Raw genomic sequence first — 23,716 nt, 5'->3', positions numbered from 1 at the left:
TTCTTGTTTCATTAATTGAAACATTCATTGTTTAGAGTAGCATGTTATTTAACTTCCATGTATTTGTGTACTTTCCAGATTTTTTCTTGTGGTTGAATTCTAATTTCATAGGGTTATAGTCAGAAAAGATGCATTGTATGACTTCAGTATTTTTGAATTTGTTGAGACTTGTTTTGTGGCCTAATATGTGATCTCTTCTGGAGAATGTTCTGTGTGCACTTGAAAAGAACATATAGTCTGCTGTCTTAGGGTGGAATGTTGAATATATCTGTTATTTCCATCTGGTCCAGTGTGTCATTCAAAGCCACTGTTTCCTTGTTGATTTTCTGTTTGGATGATCTATCCATTGATATAATGGGATGTTAAAGTTCCCTACAATCATTGTATTACTATCAACTACTTCCTTGATGTTTGCTATTATTTGCTTTATGTATTTGGGTGCTCCCATGCTGGCTGCATAAATATTTACAATTGTTCTATCTTCTTGTTGGATTGTTTCCTTTATGATTCTATATGGACATGTTACATTTAAAGTGCCTGTTAGACATCCAAGGGAGATGTTCAAAAAGCAATTAGCTATAAGAGTCTGAAGATGAAAGACTAGGGGTTCTATGCATATCATCATGGCAGGTGGAGATCGTCAAGGTAGTGAATGTCACCAGACAATAGGACTGAGCACTAAGCCCTGGGGCTGGGTGGGCTGGAGCCAGCTAGGACATCCTCACAGGAGTGCCTATGAGGTGACCCTGCTGGTTGCTGAGTTCTGTTCCAACTATGCATTCTGGAATGGAGGGGGAAAAATCACAGAATGGGAGCTGGACCTGAGCTAAACCCATTGGCCACCTGACCACTGAAAACCTCCTCTCTGACTGGCAGGTGGCCATGACATGTGCATCTCCTAGCATTAGCCTCAGTTCAGTATCCAATAAAGCTGGAAAAGTCTGATCATTTCCTTTTTCCCCAGTGTGAATTCCTCTGGAGAAGCCTGGGAGAGAGGGGAATAGTACCCATTTTTAGCAGTACAGGAGGGTCCTTCCCCAAGAGGACCTGATTGTCCATTTTTTAGGAAGTTTATGAGCCTGTTGGCAAACACAGCCATAATAGTATTTATTTATTTTTTTAATTTAAAAAATATTCATTCATTGGGGCCCCTGGGTGGCTCAGTGTGTTAAAGCCTCTGACTTCGGCTCAGGTCATAATCCCAGGGTCCTGGGATCGAGCCCCGCATAGGGCTCTCTGCTTAGCAGGGAGCCTGCTTCCTCCTCTCTCTCTCTCTGCCTGCCTCTCTGCCTACTTGTGATCTCTGTCTGTCAAATAAATAAATAAAATCTTTAAAAAATATTCATTCATTTATTTTTGAGAGAAAGAGAGAAGAGAGAGAGAGAGCACGTGCATGTGCGCACACACATGTAAGGGGACGGGGGAAAGGGGAAGAGAGTCTCATGCAGACTCCACACTGAGTGTGGAGCCCTATGGAGGGCTCAATCTCACGATCTTGAGATCATGACCTGAACCAAAACCAAGAGTTGGTCACTCAGCTGACTGTGTCACCCAGGTATCCCTCCATGACAGTATTTAAAATTAAATTCTATATGCTTACAAGTAAATAAATTATATTTAAAACAAAGGTGACGGGATGCCTGGGTGGCTCAGTTGGTTAAGCCGCTGCCTTCGGCTCAGGTCATGATCCCGGAGTCCTGGGATCGAGTCCCACATCGGGCTCCTTGTTCTGTGGGGAGCCTGCTTCTCCCTCTGCCTCTGCCTGCCGCTCTGTCTGCCTGTGCTCGCTCTCTCTCTCTCTCTGACAAATAAATAAATAAAATCTTTAAAAAAAAAAAAAAACAAAGGTGACAATCAAAATTATCTCCACTTCCTTACTATTTTGTTATACTCTACCAAGATCTATGCTCTGTGATCATTTACCTCTGTCTGGTAGAAATAGTGATGTAGGGGGTGCCATTGTGTGTTTCTTTGCAACTCTTGAGTTCAAGGATGTTGCATTGGTTACTTGATATTGGCCATTGGTGGAAGTCTGTAGGCCATGGAAATTGGCAAAGTCTACAAATCAGATCTCCACTTACAGTTTTACTGATGAAGAAAAGGAGATTAACGCAGGTTAAATTTAAAAGCGTGTTACGTTGTGATTAGCACAAGAAGGAGGGAGGTGTTTGTCTGGTATTCACTGGCTCAGCAAAGAGGTTGTTCATATCACCGATGGCGTGAGGTTTATCTCCACGGCTTCGCTTTCATTTTATTCTTGAACGCAAATGAAAATATCCATCCGCGTTTATGTCACATATCAGATTTCATGACAACAAATTTATTGGGGAAAGAAAGAGCAGGTTGGGAGGCAACTGCATTTGCGGAGTTGTGGTTGAATGGCCAGCATGGTTTGGCTGTGGTTTTGAGAGGCGTTCTATAAGAATCGAAGGGATTTTGTGCTTTCCGAGTAATTTTATAAAGAAGAGTAACATACAGTGTACTATCGTTAGGATGCTGTGTGCTGCAAGGCCTTTGTATCAGTAAAATTCATCAACAACTTAACTATGTGCTCTGCCCAGAGCTGCTGGTGGTTTGGGGGGGGGCAGCCCGCTGCTGCCTGGGGTACGCTGCAGTTAGGAGGACAGAGCAGCGAAGGAGAAGTCAGGTGGAGGAGAGGAGAGCCATGTGCCCCAGAAGTCAAGCGGAAAGTGTTTTAGGGAGGACAGCCGATCATCTGGGTCAGATGCCCCTGGCGGCTCTCTAGAGGAAGAAGAGAAAGGACCTCTCTCTGGATTTGGCACCGGAGCAGTTTCAATGGCATGGCGGGGAGGAGAGCCTGACTGGTGACAGGTTACAGGGACAACGGAGAGACAGGACTGGGCAGCCAGCACGCCAACTCCTGAGGTATTTTCCTGTAAAGGAAAGGAGCGGAAGAGACAAAGGTGTGGGTGTCCGAGCTGTCACTTCCCACCACCTCTCTACTTCAGGCAGATGGGCCATAGGCAAGAAACAGAGGCAGAAATTCAGGGCTGCCCAGTCCTGCCCCTGTTTCATTCCGATGCTGAACACTAGTTCCTCTTGGCCATCAGAACACACAGCCCAGATCCCAAAGCTTGGACCCAGGACTCCGAGTTGGAGCCCTTCTTTAGACCAAAGAAAGACCTGTCCCAGGAGATGGAGCCATAAAGGGCCAGATACACTATCCCCTCCCTCCTCGGCTCTCCAGCCCCTGAAATGTTGTCAGGCTGTGGGCAGTGGCAATGAATCTAAGTGGAACATGGTCGGCTGGTGGGGGGTGGTGGGGAGGTGCACCTGCAGAGTGGGGAGGGAGGGGCTTCCTGGAGGCTGAGGCGGTGCTTAGAGGGTCTGATGGAGGGGAAGGTGTGCAGAGGAGTGGAGAGGTGCTAGGGAGTGACCTCGAGGTGGGCTAGGGACTCTGACCCTGTGAAGGGAAGAGAGATCAGGAAGGCCGGGGCTGCAGAGAGGGGATAAAGATGTCTCTACTTCAGGGGTTGCTGGTCCCGGTGGAGCTGGGGGCTCAATGGGGTTGGCATGTTACAGGACTGAGCCAGCAGGTTGGCAGGTGGTATCACTGGACTAGCTGAGAGGGGAGTGTGTGGGGAGTGTAGTTCTTGGTAATGACAAAGTCTGGGGTCTTCCCTGGGGGTGGGTGGCTGAGGCTGGGTGGAGGCCAGGATCTTTGGGAGAGGAAACCCGATGCTGAGGCCTGAGGGGCTGCCCCATCACCCATGGGGCTACAGCGCTGGAGATGGTGGCAGGAGCTGGCCCCCTTCAGGAATGAGGGCAGAGTGACAGTGATGTGGCAGTGACTGGGAGGAGGGGGACTCCTGCCCACCTCTGGGCCTGGGGGTAGGGGAAGTGAGGTGGGAGTGGACACCATTGAGAGGGCTGCAGGGGGTCCCCTGCCTGCTGTGGGAAACAGGTTTCTATGGCAGTATGAAGGTCAAGGACACACTCCGGGATGTGACTGAGGCCACTGCGCAGGTGATGGTGTGTGGGATTGTCCTGGAGTGGGGTGGATGGGAGATGGGGTCCGATTAGAGGACGAGTGTCTGGGGTACTTGGGTTTCTATGGTAACTGATTAGACAAGGACAAAGGGCACGTAGGATGGGGCTTCCTGAAGGTACCATGGGGCCACGATGTGGGCTGGCACAGGTGGGTCTTGCCAGCAGCCTGCAGGGCCCCAGGGCCCTTCTCCACCCCAGCCACATCTGTAAAGTGAGGAGAGTGAAAACTACTTGCTGAGCATCAGAGGGCCAAGCGCTGAGTAGGACTTGGGGTTGTTGTAACCATGATCGCTGTCACCATTGTCATGGGAGGCAGTTTGATGGGCACTGGTAACCATGTTGGGGGAGGGTGTCTGGTTTCTCTGGAGGGTTTAATATCTGGGTGGGTTCTCAGGGATCTGGGAAAGGATAGAGGCAGGAGGATACATTAAAGGACCCCTCTGGCTCTGGATCTTTGCAGTCAGGTGGATGTCTAGTAAGTGGACGTGACCTTAAGTGGCTGATGGCTCTGTCCCTGGGAAGGGCAGGGGAGAGCCCTGACATGGAGGGGACGGAGAAGCACTGACAGGTAGTTCTGTGGTCCGACATACCCCTCTAGGGTATGAGCTCCACCTGTGGAGCCTAGGGTCAGAGCAGAGTGAGAGGGATAGGGAAGAGGAGGAGAGGAAGGGGGCAAGTTGCAGCATTCAATGGAGTGATGGGGGGCTCACTGAGAAGGGCAGCTGGGTGACTCAGTCATTAAGTGTCTGCCTTTGGTTCAGGTCATGATCCCAGGGTCCTGGAATCAAGCCCCGCATCGGGGTCCATGCTTGGCGGGAGCCTGCTTCTCCCTCTCCCATTCCCCCTGCTTGTGTTCCCTCTCTCCCTGTCTCTCTCTGTCAAATAAATAAAATCTTAAAAAAATATATTGGAGGGGAGAAAAACCCATACTTAAAAAGAGAGAAAGAGAGAGAAGGTGACATTTAAGCAGAGCCTTGAAGAGGGTAAAGGAATGAGCCTTGTGGACAACTGGGGGAAGAGCATTCTATGCCGAGGGAATAGCCAGTGCAAAGGCCCTGAGCTAGGACAGATTGGCAGCTTCATAGAACAGCAGGAAGCTCAGTGTGGCAGGAGTAGAGTGGGCGAGGGGAGCATCGTGGGGAGGAGAGGTCAGGGAGGTGGCAGGGGGCAGATTACTGGGGGCCTTGTAAGCCACTATGAGGACTTGACCTGTTACTGAGTGTGACAGGAACCACTGCTTTGGGGCAAAGGAATGACAGAATCTGCCTAAGTGTGCCGTGTGCGGAAGAGACTGGAGGGGGGCACAGGTGGGTCAGGGAGACCAGTGAGGAGGCTGCCCAGCCATCAGGTAGTGGTGGGGGTGGGGTGGTGAGAGGCAGATGACCCAGTGCATTTCCTCTTCGGTTGGAGAATTGGGAAGTATCAGCATGGGAAGCTTTGAGGTGGGGGTGGGAGTTTGTGCCGGGATTTGCTGTCTCTGCTCTCTGGAACCTCGGGGATCGCTCTTGGGCGGGGGTGATAAGTGCCATGGTTTGGGCCCATGTCCTGCTTGCTTGTGTCTGTCTTAGGTCCTGGATTCCACAGGAGGTCCGCCAAAAGGGTCCTGCCACTAGAGCAAAGCCCCATGTTACAGATGGGGAGACTGAGGCCAGAGGACAAGATGAGGTGCCCAGGGTGGGTCACATGGGAATCAGCAGAGAGCTGGGTTGGAGCCCAGGCTGCCTGGTGCCCAGTCGGCCTAGTCTCCTGGCCAGTGGCAGTCCCCTGCCACTCCCCAGTCCAGCTCTTAGGGGGTGCTGTTTTTATAGCTTGGTGACCTAAGCCCACTACCACACTGTAGTCTCTCTCCTGAGCCCCCTGGAAACTCACCTCTCTCCTTTCTGTCAGTGATGTACCCAAGGGGGCCGAGACCTTCGGCGTCTCTGGGAGCCCCGGAGTGGAGGTCTTCGTGGTCTACAACCCAGCTCGGGTGACGGGGCCCACAGGCAAGTCCCGTTGGCCCCTGGACATCAGTGTGGAGGTGACCGTATCCGTGGACGCAGCCAGTAAGGACTTAAATGATCTCAAGGTAAGAGGCCACGTCTCCACAGTCAGGGACCGTGTTCCCCACCCCCCCACCCAAGTATAACTCCATTCACACATCACCCTTACTCCACCAAACCCCACGAGGCTCAGACATCTGCCTCCACGCAGCACATCTCGATGCCACAGACACCCCGCACATGCACGTTCCCCCTCCCCATGGCAGCAACGTCACCCATGCACGCACGAATGGATACGCCCATAAAAACAGCCTGCCTACTTGCCCCTCCAATTCACAGGCACCCTCACATGAATACCTGTGTTCACCCTACACACAGACTCCAAAATATGTCCCGTAGCAGGGAGGACTCGAGTAACAGCCCGGGCACACGCATATGTGCATGCACGGAGACACAGGTGCCCACCTAGATGTACCCTGTCCCCATATTCTAGGAAGGGAAAGACTTTGCTTTCACGGGCAGCCCCCTCATCACTTACCCCCAGGAACACCCCCCCACACACACACAGTGGCCCACTGGTTTGCTGCCATGGCCCTTTCTCCCCTAAAGGCAGAGACTGTGAGCTGTTGAGAGCAGGAGCCCTGGAGCCTACTATGGGTTCAAATCCTACCCCCTCTGCTTACAAACCTGCAGGGAGGACTGGGAGTGGCCTCATTAGGAATGGGCCCAGTCTCCTGGGGCCATCTTGGGAGCTCACTGAGATGACCTGGGTAGAGCACTTGGCATGGGATCTGGACCACGGGAAAAGCTCTGTAACTGCTGGCTCTTTTGGGGAGTGGGGGTGCGGGAGCGTGTGGCCATTGCTCCCATTTTACAGATGAAGGAACAGAAGACACATGGGCTGAGCAGCTGGTTCATGTCGATGGCGTCCACCTTCCCTCCACTCATTCTTCCTCTCTGACATCTCCATGGATTCCTGAGGGTCCAGCAGGTCCCCCGGCACCCGCCCCACCCTCCTCAGCCCTCCTTGCTCCTCAGCCTAGCCCTGGAGCCCGGGAGGCATCCACAGCCTCTCAAACTGGGGAAGGCAGATCTGAGCCCAAGCCAGGAGCCTGGGCATCTTGGACCTTAGGCAGTGGGGAGACTCTAGGGATGCCTAGGCCTCCCCTGCCTCGAAGCAGGACTGTTAGGGTCTCCCCCACCATGCCCCCTGCCCCTGCCATCTCTGAAGGGTGACTGTGCTCACTTAGGGCTGACAATGTCCCTGCAGGTGAAGGTGTCCTACTTCGGGCAGCATCAGGATGGGGCCCTAGGCCACAGCGTGCTCTATCTCACCGGCGTCGGTAAGTACCAGCTCCTGGCTCCCAGGATGTCCCCCCACCCCTCCGTGTTGCCCTCTGGAGGGTGTTAGTTGCCCCCTGAGTCCCATGCCCAGGCCCTCTTCCTCCACCTCCAGGAGCTTCTTCAGAGACCTTTAGTTCACTCGGGGATGGAGACTCAGCAGTACTCAGGGCCACCAGAATCTAGAAACTGTCCATGGCCCACAGCTAGACCCACCCTAGGCCTCCTTCCTCTGGAGGCCACCTGTCACACCTCTGGAACTCCAAGATTCCTCGCTAAACCTCAGGGAGCCGTGAGCCGCCTTCTGCCAGAGCCCTGGCCGCTGGTCCTGAGAACTGTGGATCCAGCACCGATAACCTCAGGCCTCGTTCCCAATGGCCAGAGGCAGGGCCACCAAGAGCTAGCAATTCAGCAAGCATAGACCGGCAATGAATTCAAGAGTCCCGGAGACCGGGTCCCTCCAACATCCAGAACCACAGCGGGTGGCCACACAGTCTCCCGGGTGCTTGGTGTGGTCCCCAGAACAGGTCTTCCTGGGTCTCATGGGCAAAGGTTGCCTTAGCCTGGACCTCATGGGCATGGAGGTGGGATGCGTGAGCCTCTGGTGCCCCTCTCCACTCCTTTACAGACATCTCCCTCGATGTCGACACGCATCGCACGGGCAAGGTGAAGAGGAGCCACGGCGACAAGGTGACGCTCTCCTGGCTACCCTGGGCTGGCAGAGTTGACAGGCAAAACCAGGGGTGATGGATCCCAGAGTCTGTGGGATCCGACCATGTAGGGAACCCATCTGGAGGCTGCCAAGTTGGCCCAGGTGGGCGTAACTTGCACCGTGTGATCACTGTGCTGCGTGACTCCTGTGTGAGCCCTCTCTGAGCCATCTTGCACCACTTAGGGATTGGAATTGGTTCTTTTGCTTGATACATCTTCTCTTTCCTTAGCTGTATTTGAACCTGAAACATGATAAGTGCTTCATAAAAGGTTGCCGAGGGACTGACTGAAGGCTGGGAGAAGGCAAGGCTTCTGATAGAGGAGGCTGGGTGGACAGCCTCAGTTGGATCCTAAAAAGTGAGGAGGAGGGTGGGGTGGTCCCGAGACATTATGGGGATTCCAGATAGAAGTATCTGGAAACCATCCTGGAGGGGTAGAAGGTATAATTTGTAGGGAGAGATCCTGGAGAGAAAGCATGGGCCCCAAGGACAGGCTTTGAGGACAAGAGGCGGTTAGGGCAGCCATGGGTGGTTGTACAGGTTGTTCACTGCTCAAGGTTGCTTGGCTAAGGTGGTGAGTGGGGCTATGATACAAGTCATGTATTGCGCCCTGGCATAGGGCAGCATTTACCAAGAAAGGTGGGCAGGTGTGTCATATAGGCTAGCAGTGGCCCTGTGGAGTCCCCCAGGTCTCCCAACTAGTTGAATCCCAGCTAGGGGACTGAGGCCTTCCTTTCCAGAGGCTTCCTTTCCATTTGCCAGAGCCTTCCTTTCCTTTTCTGTGAAATGAGGCAAGTGAGCCCTGCCTTGTAGGGTCTGGTAGGGATTAAGTGAAGGTGTATAAGGGAGAGCTGCGATCTGAGGCAGGGCTCCAGCCATCTTTCCCATCTTGGCTTAGACCTCCTTGCAGGACCTGTAGGACTGAGGGTAGATGCCAGGACCCAGAGAGTTGGGAGAGAGGCAGCCTCTGTCCCCTAGGTAGGGCCAAAGCTCAGTGGGCTGGTGAAGGTCATTTCTGAAACAGCCTTCCTCCTGAGGGAGTGACACTACCCTTCCTCCTCCAGTGCCATGGATGGGTGGGGCCACCATGTATGGTTGCATAGGTTGTTCACTGCACAAGTGTGGGGTGGCTCTGGGTCTAAAGACTTGGAACTCCAGTCCCCAAATCTATGATTCTTCTTTAAATCCTGAAGTAAACCCAGAAAACCAAAGTCTCCATGTTAACAAAATAGCCCTAGCCAACTCCAGAGCCCCTTCCCCAGGCTCTCTGGGTCCCACTGACCCCAAAGCTTCTTTTTTTGCCACAGAAAACCTGGCGCTGGGGCCCCGAGGGCTATGGGGCTGTCCTGTTGGTGAACTGTGACCGGGACAGTATCACGTCCAGAGGGCCTGACCTTACCAACAGCCAGCTGGCATCACTGGACGGTGTGTGATAGAAGGGTGTGTGGGGACGTCCAGGGCAGTGGTGTGGGGCAGTACAGGCTGGGGGAGGTGGGAGGAGAGTGTGGGGAGAATTGTCTCAAGGGCACCATTCTCTCCAGACCTACAGGACATGTCCCCCATGGTGCTGAGCTGTGATGGCCCAGACAGGCTCTTCGACAACCACAAGCTGGTCCTGAATGTGCCCTTCTCGGATTCCAAACGAGTGGGGGTCTTCTGTGCTAGGGGTGAGTGGCTTGCTGGGGCTGTTTTCCTCCCTGCTCTGCTTATACTCTGCTTCCCAAACTCTTCTCTTATACACATCCCCCCTCCCCTGCAGCATCTTCTATACCTCCCTCTACCTCTGACCAACAGCCACCCCAGCAGCTCACAGCATATTACCTAAGAAGGGGGTTCAAAAATGAGTCCCATTTTATAGAGGAGGCCACTGAGGCTCAGGGGCAGGAATCCAGGGTCTCTAAGTCATATAACCAGGTGGGGGCGGGAAGCAGGCATTCGGACCCAGGTCTCTCAACTGCCCAAACCCGTTCTCTTTCCACTGTCCACCCCACTCCCTGGTCAGGCAGCACGGCGCAAGCTCTTGAAACACGCCCAGCTCTGTGCAGGCTGGGTGAGGTGGGAGCGGGAACTAGCAAAGCTGAGGCCCAGGCCGGCCCTTGGAACCTGTCTGTTCTGCCAGAGATTTTTTTTTTTAAGATTTTATTTATTTATTTGACAGACAGAGAACACAAGTAGGCAGAGAGTCAAGCAGAGAGAGAGAGGAAGGGAAGCAGACTTCCTGCTGAGCAGAGAGCCTGATGTGGGGCTCGATCCCAGGACCCTGAGATCATGACCTGAGCTGAAGGCAGAGGCTTTAACCCACTGAGCCACCCAGGCGTCTCAATGCCAGAGATTTTTATTAATCAAAATCTGTGGCTTAAAAAAAATATACCCATCCTTAACCCTGAGCTGCCTTCATTCATTTTTATAAGTAGCAAGAGGCTTCTCCTGCTCCTTTGTTTCTTCCCCCCTTACCTCCTTCTGTTCAGACTGACCCAAAACTTGTCCTGGCCACCTGAGCCTGGCAGGAGCCAGAACCTTCCTCCTTGTGCACCCATGGTCGAAGTTTAGGCTGAGGGCCCTGCTTTGGAAACGCTTACTGGGACACCGGAACATAAACAAAATCTCAATAAGTGAACAGATAACCTTTCCCCGCTGTGAATAAGAGCATGCCGGGGTGACCTTTCCCAGACAAGCCTCAGGCGAGGACGGAAGGGGGCAGCGCTGAACCACCACAGGCCAGGCGCTTTCAAAAAAAGAAATTGAGGGGCGCCTGGGTGGCTCAGTGGGTTAAGACTCTGCCTTCGGCTCAGGTCATGGTCCCAGTGTCCTGGGATCAAGCCCCACATCGGGCTCTCTGCTCAGCAGGGAACCTGCCTCCTCCTCTCTCTCTCTCTCTGCCTGCCTCTCTGCCTACTTGTGATCTCTATCTGTCAAATAAATAAATAAAATCTTAAAAAAAAAAAAAGAAATTGAGGTGAAATTCACATAATAGGAAATTAACCTTTTGAAAGTGGACAGCTCCCTGGCACTTAGTAGGTCCTTGCTGCTGTATGACCACCACCTCTATCTAGTTGCAAGATCGTTTCCTCACCCCTACATGAAGCCCCGTGCCCATCAGTGGCCACTCCCCATTCCCCTCTTCCCCCACCGCCAGTCCTAGGCAACCCATAATCTGCTTTCTGGCTTTCTGTCCCTGTGGATTTACCTGGTTCGGATACTTCCCTGCAAATAGAATCATGCGATATGTGACCTTCTGTGTCTGGCTTCTTTCAGCTTTGCATACTATTTGCAGGGTTCGTGCACACTGTAGCACGCGTCAGCCCCTCATTCCTTCTGATGGCTGAAAAAGGTTCCGTTATATGGACGCACTGCCGTTCGTTTATCCATTCATCCATTGATGGACGTCTGAGTATTTTTCACCTTTTATGCCAGCGGCTTTTATCTCGTGATCTGATTTAAAGCTTTACACTGACCTCATGAGATACCGTTGGCCCACTTTTACAGATGAGGAATTGAGGCTCAGAGAGGCTGAGTCACTGAGCCAGGGTCCCACAGCTTACGCGTGGCAGGGCTCGAGGGGAGTCCCCGGAGATCTAACACGAAGGTGGCTCTGCCCTGGATCCCTGGCCTCCGGTTTCTTCCTTCCCGTCCTTCGTCCTAGCACTGGCCCCTGCCTCTGGTTTCCCCTAGGCGGGCATTCCCTCGAGCACTACAAGCAGGTGCTGGGACCTCAGCGCCTGTCCTACGAAGTTGAGCGGCAGCAGGGAGAGCAGAAAATCAGCTTCTTTGTGGAGGGACTCACCTTCCCTGACGCTGATTTCTTGGGGCTGGTCTCCCTTAGTGTCAGCCTGGTGGACACGGGGGTATGTACAGTGTTGGGGGCTGGTGTGGCAGCTGAGGGTGTGGGGGAACCTGTTGGGAATCTCCGGGGCTGGGCAGGCTGGGGGACTGTGGGGGCCTTGGGGCCTGATGGGGCTTCCTACAGGGCCCATTTAGTCCTCATTTCCCTCCTAGACCCTGCCTGAGGTGCCCCTCTTCACAGACACCGTGGCCTTCCGCATGGCCCCCTGGATCATGACTCCCAACACCCAGCCCCCCCTGGAGCTGTATGCATGCAGGTGAGGCCTCACTCCTCCTGCAGGAACCCCACCGTCTCTGGACTGGTAGAGATAGGAACGGAATGCTGGGTCCAGCGTTGGGCCCTCACTCAGTGGAAAGATGGCTTGAGGTCACCCGTGGGTGCTGGCTGGGCAGGGGAGAGCACGAGGCTGGCTTGGGTCAGTCAGCCCCATCTTGTTCTGAACAGCGAAGGCCCCGGTTGAGGTCACTGGCTCCAGCATCGGTGTCCCTGCCTCTCCCTGCCAGTGGGACAGCTTGGATCCAGTCCAGGCAGCAAGGCTAGGTTCTATTTAGGCAGCTGGTGGTCGCAGGACACCTAGCCTCGCTCTGGCGTGGACATGCAGCTGGGCCTGCCCAGAACACGGGAGCCCAGCCTCTGGCACCAGCTGTGAGCCCCAGCCCAGCCCGGGACCCTAGTCCTTCTGCCGTCTCCCAGAATCCTTGGCAGGTGCCGTGACGGACAGGGGAGCCTTGATTGGCAAGGCCACTCCAGGCCCATGTGTCAGAGATCAGAGCAGCGGACAGACCTGCCGCGGACTTGGAACCTAAGTCAAAAGGCCGGGAAGGTGTGGAGCAGTAGGTTTGCTCTGCACTTTTTCAGAAGGGAATTCTTTCTTTCTGTTTGCTCACTAACCCCACCCTGACACCTTTGTGTGGGCTGGAGGAGCGGGAGCAGATGGGGCTGCCTGCCCCTCACTGACACCTTCCCCCAGTCTCCAGGCCTTTTTCTCCATGGCCATGCTAGCCTAGGTGCCCTGCCTTTGGGCTCCATACACCTGGGCTTGCTCCTGACCATGCAGTTATGATCTGGGGACATTATTCATCTCTGTCTTCTCTAGGGCAGGAATGTGTCTGAACCCCTCTACCCAGGGGCCACATGGGACCTAGTGCAGACGGGACCAAGGCCCCAGTCAGAGGTCACTATTACGTTCCTCTCTCCCTATGTTTTGCAGTGTGGTAGACTCTCATGGCCCAAATAAGAAATTTCTGGAAGACATGTCGGACCTAGCATTGAAAACCAACTGCAAGCTGATCGTCTGTCCTCAGATTGAAAATAGAAATGACCGCTGGATCCAGGTGGGTGCAGGAGCCTGGGGGAGGGGTGGCTTGGGACGCCTGGGTCCCCGTCCTTTACCCCGACTTTGGGAAATGGGGCCCGCACAGGTTCCTAAGCAGACTTGGTGTCCCGAGAAAAGCCAGGACTTGGTCGGGATGGGGAGCGAGGCGCTGACAGCTTAGGGGGACACATTCCCGCTGCCCCATCTTCCCAGTCTCTCCTGTTTCCCCCACATGCTTGGGTCCCAGACAGAGTCCTCTCCCAGTGGCCTCCCAGAGGCCTCACCTGTACCCCTGACCCAGGCACCCCCAGGTCTTAGGAAGCATCTGTGGCCCCGCCTTGGCCCAGGTCTGAGGGGATCACCCCGTTCAGAAAATCACACCTGGGGACACCACCAGGATCTCTTCTTCTCCCCTCCTAGGACGAGATGGAGTTTGGCTACACTGAGGCCCCTCACAAGTCCTTCCCAGTGGTCTTTGACTCTCCCCGAAACAGAGGTCTGAAGCATTTCCCCTATAAGCGGATCCTGGTATGTGGCAAAGGGCTGAGTGGAGGTCACTTGGGGGGGCTCCTCCTATAGGACTTTGCTGGTCCTGGTCCTTGTCCTTTAGGGGGAGCTAAAGGACACAAATGGTGGAGAAATGGGGAGTGGGGGGGGGGAGATTGGGCCAGAACATGTAAATGACATGCAAACAGCATGCAAATCACCCCGTTCTGGGAAGGGCAGGCCAGTCAAGTCCTCCTGGGGAGCCCTTCTCCCCCATGTGGATGGGAGTCAACAGTGGGGCCAGCCCTGGGGAGACCAAACTGCCTTGTGGGGGAGCGCACCTTTGGCAAGCCCTCATGACTCTTGCTTTTACGAGGTGGGGCCTCTTTTAAGGTAACAAATGTTTTCTGAACCCCTGCTGCAGGCCAGGCCCCATGCTGCCTCTCGTGCCCAGGATGGGGACGAGAACAGCCCCAGCAATCGTGCACTGCATTCCAGGCACCCGGCCCTCGGGTCACAGGGTCACTCCTCAAATCCACAGTTCTGTGTTCAGTCCCTCTTTCCAGAGGCTCAGAGAGGTTAAGTAACTTACCCTAGGCCATGCAGCTAGTGGCACCAAGAGGCCAAACCAGAGGGACTGTCTCTACAGCCCTACCACTAGGCTGAACTGCCTTTGGAGGTGGGCCTGAGCCCTACAGCTCACCATCTCTGCCTGTTTCCCGGCTCCCACACCCCTGCGCAGGGACTGTCCCTCTGTCCAGGTGGGGGCTGGGAGGGGGAAGTCCGGGAGCTCCTGGTCACCTGGAGCAGGGTGTTTACCGCAGCCTGGAGGGGCCGGGGCCGGGGCCGGGACCCAGCCCCAGCACAGGCAACAGTGAGCCCCACAGGGTGAGTTCTGCATCAACCAAGGGCCTGCCCCCAAGCCTGGGCCTGACCCTGCCGGGGCGCTCCCCGCTCATCTCTGTCCCCGTCTTTACTCTGTCCTCCCTTCCACTTGCTCTGCGTCTAATTGGCTATTCTTTTCCTAGTTGGAAATGGAAGCAAGATTTTCCAACCCTCTCTCTTCCTGATATGTGTGTTCGGAGCTACAGCCGCTCCTAGCTGCAGCCTCATGAGCACCCAAGTTCTGGTGGGCTGCATGCTTATTACCTTACACTTCAAAATATTGTCTAGTTTCCACTTGGACTTCTTCTTTGACCTAAGGATTCTTCAGAAGAGTATTGCCTGATTTCCCAACATTTGGGGATTTTTCTCGTTATTGTCCTGTTGCAGACTTGGACTTTAATCGCACACCTCCACCCCCCCACCCAAGAGTTGTCACTTCCTGTCCTAACTGACCCCTCCTTCTGGGGTGGGGGGACTTGCTGGTCCTCCCCTAGGGTCCTGACTTCGGATATGTAACCCGGGAGATCCTGTTCGCTGGTGCCTCCAGCCTTGACTCCTTCGGCAACCTGGACGTCAGCCCCCCCGTGACAGTGGGCGGCAAGGAATATCCCCTGGGCCGGATCCTCATCGGCAGCAGCTTCCCCAAGTGAGAGGCTGGGCGGGAGGCGGGAGGGCGTGGGGACCCCACAGCATGCACACTCCAGCTCCCTCACCCCAAACATGGGTCCCCAGTCTGAGAAGTGGTCTTTATTCCTGCGTGTGGTCCTGGAGTCAAAGACTCGGAATCCTAGAGTCTTCGATTTTTTTTTTTAATTTTTTTATTTTTTCAGCATAACAGTATTCATTATTTTTGCACCACACCCAGTGCTCCATGCAATCCGTGCCCTCTACAATACCCACCACCTGGTGCCCCCAACCTCCCACCCCCCACCCCTTCAAAATTCTCAGATCGTTTTTCAGAGTCCATAGTCTCTCATGGTTCACTTCCCCTTCCAATTTCCCTCAACTCCCTTCTCCTCTCCATCTCCCCTTGTCCTCCATGCTATTTGTTATGCTCCACAAATAAGTGAAACCATATGATAATTGTAGAGTCTTCGATTTAAAAGCTCATTTCTTGTTGGAGAAAACTCACGAACTAGCGACCCATGGTCTTTGGGCCTGCCGAGTATTTAATGAGCTTCATTAGTCACCAGCTCGTATATAGGGGGAGCTGCCAGATTTCCAGCTTCTTTTGAAACACGGAAATTGTTGGAGAGGTGATGTGCCATCTGGCCCAGAGGTGGGAGATGGACCTGGTGACCTCTCCCAGAAGGTCAAAATGGCTATTGTTCTAGCAACAGCTTAAAGGGCCCAGGGGTCACCAAGGTGGTTGCCGATGAACAAGTGGCTGGCCAAGACACCAGAGTGGCAGAGGTGACCTGGTGAGTCCCACCCTGGACAGCTGTCATCAGGTGGGAAATAAGGTTTATAGGGGTTAGTGCTGAGACAGGTGACAGTGTCTGCTAAATTCTGCTGACTGAAGAATGGGGTACGCTGTCCAGGGATCCTGGTGGGGTCCTTGGCTTCCTGCCTGGACATTAAGCCCACCACGGGCACCGGAGGCCATCTTCTCCTTTGTGTGTATGGGTGGCCTCGAAACCCGGTGAAAACCCCAGGGCCTGACTGACACCTAGAGCAGGCAGGCAGTCACAGGAAGGTCACCCAGCCTCAGGTGGTGACCCTGGCAGTCTCAGGGCTATGGATCTGGTGAGGCGAGGTTTCCTGGCACTAACCCCAAGCACGTAGCCGGGTGCCCAAGCTGGGTGCCTGGGGCTGAGGTTGGCTAGAGGGAGGAGTGCTCACCTCGCTGGTGACTCATGCTCAGACACTACTCTGGGACCGGATCCCGCCCACAGCCCTGGAGGGGTTCAGGGGTTCAGCCCTGCCCTGGGCTTCAGGGAGGGAGCCAGGAGGAAGGAGCACAGGCTTTGGAGCACAGATGGGCTTGGGTTCGAGTCCTACCTCTGCCATATAATAGTCACACGTTTTGGGGTATACCACCTAAGCAGCACTTACTGTAGTGCCTGACGCATAGTAGGTGCTCAGTTAACTCATTTGAAGCTATTTATTTCAGGCCTACTATGTGCCAGGCATGGCTGATACTAGGGATTTATCAGTGTGCAACAGATACATTAGGAAATGAACAAATTATTTTCTACTCCATGCCTTAGTTCCCTGTCTGTGAAATGGGTCTATTAAAAATCTCTATGCTAGCTATATCATCAGCACTAGTGGGGATAAAGAATTTGTGTTAACTGTCTTCTGGATGTTTCAGTATTGTTTAGCTGGGTCCCCAGCAGTGGGTCTGCTATGAAGCAGGTTGGAACTCATTGGACAAAACTTATTAATCAACTACTATGTGCCGTGAACATAATGATTTACCCATTACCTCATTTAATTCTTAGAAGAGCCCTATGAGGTTGGGATGATTATTATCCCAATTTCACAGATGATGAAGCTGAGGCTCAGAAAGGGGAACGGAATGCACTCATTCATGCATTCATTGGCTGATCCCATAAATATTTATTGAAACTTCCCATTTGCCAGGTCTGTGGCCCTGAATAAAAGAAATGTTTTGGAAGCTCCCAGACTCAGAGCAAGGACTGGGGATAGGAAGGTGAGGATCCCCAGTGCAGCTGAGACCCAGTCCACTGACCATTGTGTAGATAACCAGAAACAAACTCCTTGGTAAACAGAAGGGGTCCCTGACACTCAGAGAGGGACACCTACTGCCTAGGATCACACAGTAAGTTAGCAGTTTGGATAGAATCCAGATCTCCTCCTTGGGCCCCAGACTAAAATTCAACACTCAGGCTGCTGACCTATGTTCCTGTCTTCGCTTCTTTTGGACCTCAGTAGTGAACAGACAGACAGCCTACATTTATTCTAGCAGGGAGAATGTTAGGTAAAGTGCACCCTGCAGAGAAACTGACATTTAAACAAAGCCCTGGAGGAAAGATGTGGGTATTTGGGAGGAAAACGTGTGAGGGAGTGGAAATGGTCAGTGCAAAGGCCCTGAGGTAGGAGTGTGTCGGAGACATTAGAGGAGCAGCAAGGAGACCCATGAGCTGGAGCTGAGTGAGCAAGGAGGGACTCCATCGGGGATGAGGTCAGAGAGCTTAGCCGGGCAGAGTTCAGATCATGACTGCGCATTATTTGTACATACAGCATAGGGGAATTTTGGACAGTAAGCAAGATACTTAGGGGGCCCCTGGGTGGCTCAGTGGGTTAAAGCCTCTGCCTTCGGCTCAGGTCATGGTCCCAGGGTCCTGGGATCAAGCTCCACATCGGGCTCTCTGCTTGGCAGGGACCCTTCTTCCCTTCCTCTCTCTCTGCCTGCCTCTGCCTACTTGTGATCTCTGTCTGTCAAATAAATAAAAAAAATCATTTTTTAAAAAAGCAAGATACTTAGTACTAGGAGCCTCAAGCAGGCACACACTAGGTGCTCAGTAAGTGTCCTGTCCATTCTCTGGTTTCTCCACCTCTGCGCGGTGTATTTAAAATCATCGTTGAGCAATTCTGCCCCCTGGTGGTGGCTTTGATGTGACACGCAGAGCAGTTCTGACGCTCCCCAGGCTGGCTTGGGCTGACGAAGAACCTTCTTCATTCCTGACACTTTCTGCTCAGGAGCAGGTTCCAGAGTCTCGCTCTTCTCCATTATCTCACTGTGTTTAGGAAGTCTTTTTTTTTTTTTTTTTTTTTTTTTTTTTTTTTTTTTTTATTTGACAGAGAGATCACAAGCAGGCAGAGAGGCAGGCAGAGAGAGAGGAGGAAGCAGGCTCCCTGCTGAGCAGAGAGCCTGATGCGGGACTCGATCCCAGAACTCCGAGATCATTACCTGAGCCAAAGGCAGCGGCTTAACCCACTGAGCCACCCAGGCGCCCCGTGTTTAGGAAGTCTTTTAAATCACCAGCACCATCTTAAAATAACAGAAATACAAAAAAAATATTTTCCACAATCCTATCCCCCAGATCAAATCAGTGTTGTCATTTGTCACTGCTTGTCGAGTCTATGACATATTTGATTGATACAGACCATGGACTATTACACAGTTGTTCAAAAGCATATCATTTACAAACAGTTTTTAGTTTTTGAGCATCTAGTACATAAGAGGTGCTAGGACCCCAGAAGTGAATGTGGACAAAATCCCAGCCCTTCTGGAGCTTATGTTCTGGTGGGATGCCAGGCAATACATGAGATAGAAAGTACACCAAATAGTGCCAAAGAAAAATAAATCTGGAAGGGGATTGAGGGACTGTTGTAATTTTCAAAGTCCTCATAGAGAAAGAAGATGACATTTGAGTTAAATCTGAAGATGGAAGCGAGCCATGGGGAGAGGGGAGGTGGGCAGTAATTCCTGGCACAGAGAATGGCATGTGCAAAGGTCCTGAGACAGGTCTGTACCTGTACCTGGTATGTTCAAGGGGCAGCAAGAGGCCAGCGTGGCCAGAACTGAGCAGATGAAGAGGAGAGTGGAAGGCGGGAAGTTGTCGGGATTGGTAGGGGCTGTGCAGGTCAGCGTGAGGACTTTGCATGTACAATGAGGGAGATGGGTGGTGGGAGAGTTTTGTCTGGAGGATGGAGGGAGCCTCTGTTTGGTTAGACTGCAAGGGAGCAAGGGTGAAAGCAGAGAGACCAGGGAAAGAAACAAGCCACTAGAATTCTTTCTATCTTTCTTCCTTTCTTCCTTCTGCCCTCCCTCACTTCCTCTCTCTCTCTCTTTCTTTCTTTTTTAAGATTTGATTTATTTGAGAGAGAGAGTAGGAGAAGGGGCAGAGTGAGAAGCAGACCTCCCACTGAGCAGGGGGAGTCCCATCCCAGGACTCCTGGATCATGACCTGAGCTGAAGGCAGAGGTTTAACCCACTGAGTGGCCCAGGAGCCCCTGCCACTAGAATTATTTAGATGAGGGAGGTGTGCGGGCCAGATGGCGGCAGAAGAGGAGAGGGCACGGCTGGACTGTGTTCTGCTTAAGGTAGAAGCACCAGATTCGATGTAGGCTGGGGAGCTTGTCCATAATAGGTCCTTAAGCCAGGCAAGCAAAGCCATATTAAAAAATATTAATATATTAAAACATATAACATATTAAAAAATGTCTCTCTCTATATATGCGTGTGTTTGCACATGGTTACCTGTGCTAGGGAAAGGTGGAGAGAGCCCAGAGTATATCAGACATGGCTCTGACTTTGGACAAGTCCTCCCCTTGACCTTGCTAGGCCTCAGCTGCCCCATCTGTGAAATGGGGACATGGCCGTGCTGGAGGCAGTGTGGAAACCCCCCCCACCAGGCCCAGGCGGCTTTTGGTAATGTCTCCTCCCACAACCCTGGGACTCCAGCTCCCAAGACCTGCTCCCTGGTTTGGGCCACCTCAGCCCCTCCCTCTGCTAGTAAAGGGTGGTGTGAAACTGCCCAGAGCTCATTTCAGGAACTGCTAGACAGTCCGTGTTGAGCACAAGGTGACCAGGGCAGTGGTTCTCTGGCGCGTGAATCAGCCGAGGGGCTGGTTGGAATGCAGATCCCACATCCTTGGATGCGCCACGTTCTTCAAGACTCTGAGATGTGGGGGCGCCTGGGTGGCTCAGTGGGTTAAGCCTCTGCCTTCGGCTCAGGTCATGATCCCAGGGTCCTGGGATCGAGCCCCACATTGGGCTCTCTGCTCAGCGGGGAGCCTGCTTCCTCCTCTCTCTCTCTGCCTGCCTCTCTGCCTACTTGTGAGCTCTCTCTCTCTCTGTCAAACAAATAAATAAAATCTTAAAAAAAAAAAAAAGACTCTGAGATGTGGAGGAGGTCAGGGCCCAGGAACTCTGTTGAAACAATCACCAGAGTCTGACTCCCAGGCGGTCCAGACCTCACGCTTCGGGAAACACTGGGCCGAGGGAGGGGCCGGCCAGCTCCTGGTCATCTTTGGAACCTGAGGCTGGGCACCTTAGGTAAAGAGTCAACCTCTCTGAGTCATGGGATGTGAGGTCAGGGTCTTTAGTTCCCTTTGGCAGGTGGAGCTCTCTTGTTTGGCTCCTTTTAGTGGGGAGGGGCTGGCAAGGCCTTCCTGGCCTTGGGGAGGATGCTTTGTGTATGGGAGGGCTGGAGTCTCTGGGATGACGGTCAGGATGGACAGTGAGTTCTGGGGAGCCCCTGGGAGCTGGAGCCAGGAAGTGGGGACGAAAGGAGACCTGTTCAGAGGGACATTATGAGGCCTGGACAGGGGTGGGAGGCTCAGAGAGTGCCTGCAGGGAGCCAGCGGATGGTAGGCATGAAATGACCCCACTCTTTCCCTCCTGGGCCAGGTCCGGTGGGAGGCGGATGGCCAAGGTGGTGCGGGACTTCCTGCAGGCCCAGCAGGTGCAGGCACCCGTGGAGCTCTACTCTGATTGGCTCTCCGTGGGCCACGTGGATGAGTTCCTGAGCTTTGTGCCCACCTCTGACCAAAAGGTACGTCCCCTCTCCTCCTGCCTGAGCCACCCCCCTCCCCAACCTGATGGGAAAGGATGGGGCAAAGCTGCCTGGAACCAGCTCACTGCCTATGTCCATAGGGAGCTCAGAGTCAGGGCACCTTGGGAACAAGATGATGTTCATCTGGGGGGCTTCCTGGAGGAGGTCAAGCTCAGATCAGGAGGGTGCTGGTTGGCTCCACCACTCATACACTCATTCTCACACTTGTTGGGTATTTGCTCTGATCCAGACTTCTCAGTCTAAACCCAGGGATGACACTGATAATGATAACTGGTAACATTTAGTGAGCACCTATGGTGTGCATGTGTTTTAAGTCATCTAATCTTCCAGCAATTCCATAAGGTGGGTAGTATTATCATTGTCCCCCATTTTATGGATGGGAAAACTGAGGTTCAGAAGGGCAATTACTTGTAGAGTAAGATTCAAACCCAGACAGAGGACTCGGGACCAGCCTCTTAACCACTCAGCTCCACTGCCTTGCAGAGAGGGCCCCTTGCTCAGAGAGCGAGCAGCCTGGGAGGGAAGGCTGACCAGTGGCCAGTGGCTGAGTTCCCTGGTTGACAAGGGCATCCAGGCAGAGAATGTCTTGGACAAAGGCTTGGGGGTGCAAACCAGCTTGGAGGATTAGGGGACTTGCTGAGAGTTCTTTGTGGCTGGTAGGTGGCACCCCTGCATGGTCTGGCCTCTGAATTCAGGCCCTTCCTGAGTTTGGGGTCTCCTGCACCTAGGGGGACCCCATCCACTGAGACATTCTTCCTCCCTCTGTGCTAGGGTTTCCGGCTGCTCCTGGCGAGCCCTAGCGCTTGCCTCAGACTGTTCCAAGAGAAGGAAGAGGAGGGGTATGGGGATGCCGCCCAGTTTGATGGTGAGTGCCAATGGCCCAGTCCCCCTGCGGGGATCCTGCCCTCTCACTGCCAGCCCTGGGCACCGGGGATGCCTTTCGTGGCTATGCCTTTGCCTTGCTCCGATCCCTCCGCTTAGAGCTGGACATCACTAATTCTTCTGACACCCTCCCCTGGGAGCAGGGCTCCCTTTATTGGGCAGAGGCAGGGAAGCCAGGAGGCCAGTGAACTGTCCCAGGCACACACAGGGGGTGACCTCCGTAGTAAGAGGGGGTGGCTCCTGGCCACACCCCAGGAGAGGAAAGCCACCGGAAACAATGTGTACCCTGCTGATCTTGCATCCTTTCCCTTATCCCTTTCCTGGGAGGGGTGCCTGGTTCAGGGTTATCCCCAGGCTGAGGCAGGGCTTTGGGGCTCGCTCAAGAGTGGGGGAGTGGGGGAGAAGCCAGGTGCATGGTCAGGGCCACTCTGTAGGCCTGCCTCTGGGAGTTGACAGACTGTCCAAGGATCTGGCTGGGCCCCCTTGAGCACCTCCCCCTTCCCACCATGGATCTCAGTGTCCCCACCTGAGAAATGGAGCACAGGAAGGGTTGTGGCAGAGCTTCAGGACCTGGGTTCAAATCCTGGGCTGGGAGATCAAGCTTGTGTTCCAAACCGCTCAGTGCCTCAGTTTCCTCTGCTCTGAGTTGGGGGTGATAATTAATCCCTCTAGCATTGTTTTAAAGATTAGTCATAAATTTAGGAGGGTGCCAGGGCATGGTGGGTGTTCAGTAATGGTAGCTGCACCTTAATGACACAGCACTGAGCCAGGAGTCTCTTCCCCAGGAGCCTGTGCTCCATCCCCGGGAAGCACTTGCAGCCAGAGCCTGGGCCCTGCAGGGTCTCCTGGGTCTGACATTCTCTGTCCTAGCTTCAGCCCCTGGCCCTGAGGGAGGAGAAAAATCCTGGCCTGGATTCTACAGCCCCAGGCCCGAGATGGCCCTGGGCAGTCCGCCCTGAACCCTCATCATACCTTCTTTCTCTCAGGGTTAAGTCACCAGGCGAATAGAAGCATTAATGAGATGCTGGCCGATCGTCGTCTCAGGAGCGACAGTCTCTATGTACAGGTGAGGGTTCTTGGGGATCCCCCAGTTCCCAGGAGAAGCAGCCCCAGGAATTGCTGGGCTGGGGATTAGGGGTTCAGCCTGTCCTGAGGGCTGCCAAAACCTGTGGGTAAGGTAGGACCTCTGCAGTGGGAAACCCAGGGTCTGATGGAGGAGACATAGCAGTCCCTCAGGGAGCTTCCAGTCTGATGAGGGAGATCTAGCTCTGCTCTGAGGAAATGAGATTCCAGGTTCCGGGAGCGGAGTGAGAGGAGAGAAATGTGGAGAAATGGGGCCCCGTGGGGGTGAGGGGTGGGGCAGGTGGGAGTCAAAGGGACATTGGTCAAAGTGAGGGCGGGAAGAGGTCTCTGGGAGGGGCGGGGCTAATGCCAGCCAAGTGCAAGGTGCAGGACCTCGTGGCAGCTGTGCTCAGTAAATGGAGGAGGCCCTTCCCTTCTCCTGAGTGGAGCCTGGCACTCTCTCCCTCACTGCTGAGATGCACAGGGGTACGGCTCACGCTGCACCTGGGGCAGTGTGGTGTAGCAGCAGGCACTTTCGGAACCAAAACTGCCTGGGTCCAAATCCCAGCTCTGCTGCGTCCTAGCTCTGTGCTCTTGGGCAGGTCCTTGGAGCCTCAGTTTCTCTATCTGGGAGTGGCAGGGGCCCGTAGCTGTTGGGAGGATTGGAGGAGTGAAGGGGTGCCCAGCGCCGTGCGCTGGGCCTGACACAC

General features: G+C 53.8%; 1 protein-coding gene across 3 annotated transcripts in view; it reads left to right on the top strand.

The window, feature by feature from the left end:
• PADI1 (peptidyl arginine deiminase 1) overlaps nt 1-23,716 on the top strand; it is a 46,846-nt gene that overhangs the window by 14,154 nt on the left and 8,976 nt on the right. For 2 of the 3 annotated variants that reach the window (XR_007126825.1, XM_047727263.1), the window contains exons 2-14: nt 5,899-6,079; nt 7,264-7,336; nt 7,963-8,024; nt 9,352-9,469; nt 9,586-9,711; nt 11,717-11,889; nt 12,041-12,144; nt 13,099-13,222; nt 13,624-13,731; nt 15,069-15,220; nt 20,897-21,041; nt 21,834-21,927; nt 22,931-23,010. Coding sequence is in view for 2 of the 3 variants with exons in the window: in XM_047727263.1 (XP_047583219.1) it covers nt 5,899-6,079; nt 7,264-7,336; nt 7,963-8,024; nt 9,352-9,469; nt 9,586-9,711; nt 11,717-11,889; nt 12,041-12,144; nt 13,099-13,222; nt 13,624-13,731; nt 15,069-15,220; nt 20,897-21,041; nt 21,834-21,927; nt 22,931-23,010 (1,540 nt within the window). In the remaining variant the exon portion in view is untranslated. Of the gene's footprint in view, nt 1-5,898; nt 6,080-7,263; nt 7,337-7,962; nt 8,025-9,351; nt 9,470-9,585; nt 9,712-11,716; nt 11,890-12,040; nt 12,145-13,098; nt 13,223-13,623; nt 13,732-15,068; nt 15,221-20,896; nt 21,042-21,833; nt 21,928-22,930; nt 23,091-23,716 lie in introns of all 3 variants that reach the window. The other variant, XM_047727264.1, reaches the window with a different exon arrangement.

This window comes from Lutra lutra, chromosome 4 (genome assembly GCF_902655055.1).
Source record: "Lutra lutra chromosome 4, mLutLut1.2, whole genome shotgun sequence".
Classification (NCBI taxonomy): Eukaryota; Metazoa; Chordata; class Mammalia; order Carnivora; family Mustelidae; genus Lutra; species Lutra lutra.
Note: the sequence above shows the minus strand (reverse complement) of the source record. Positions and strands in the feature narration are given on the sequence as shown.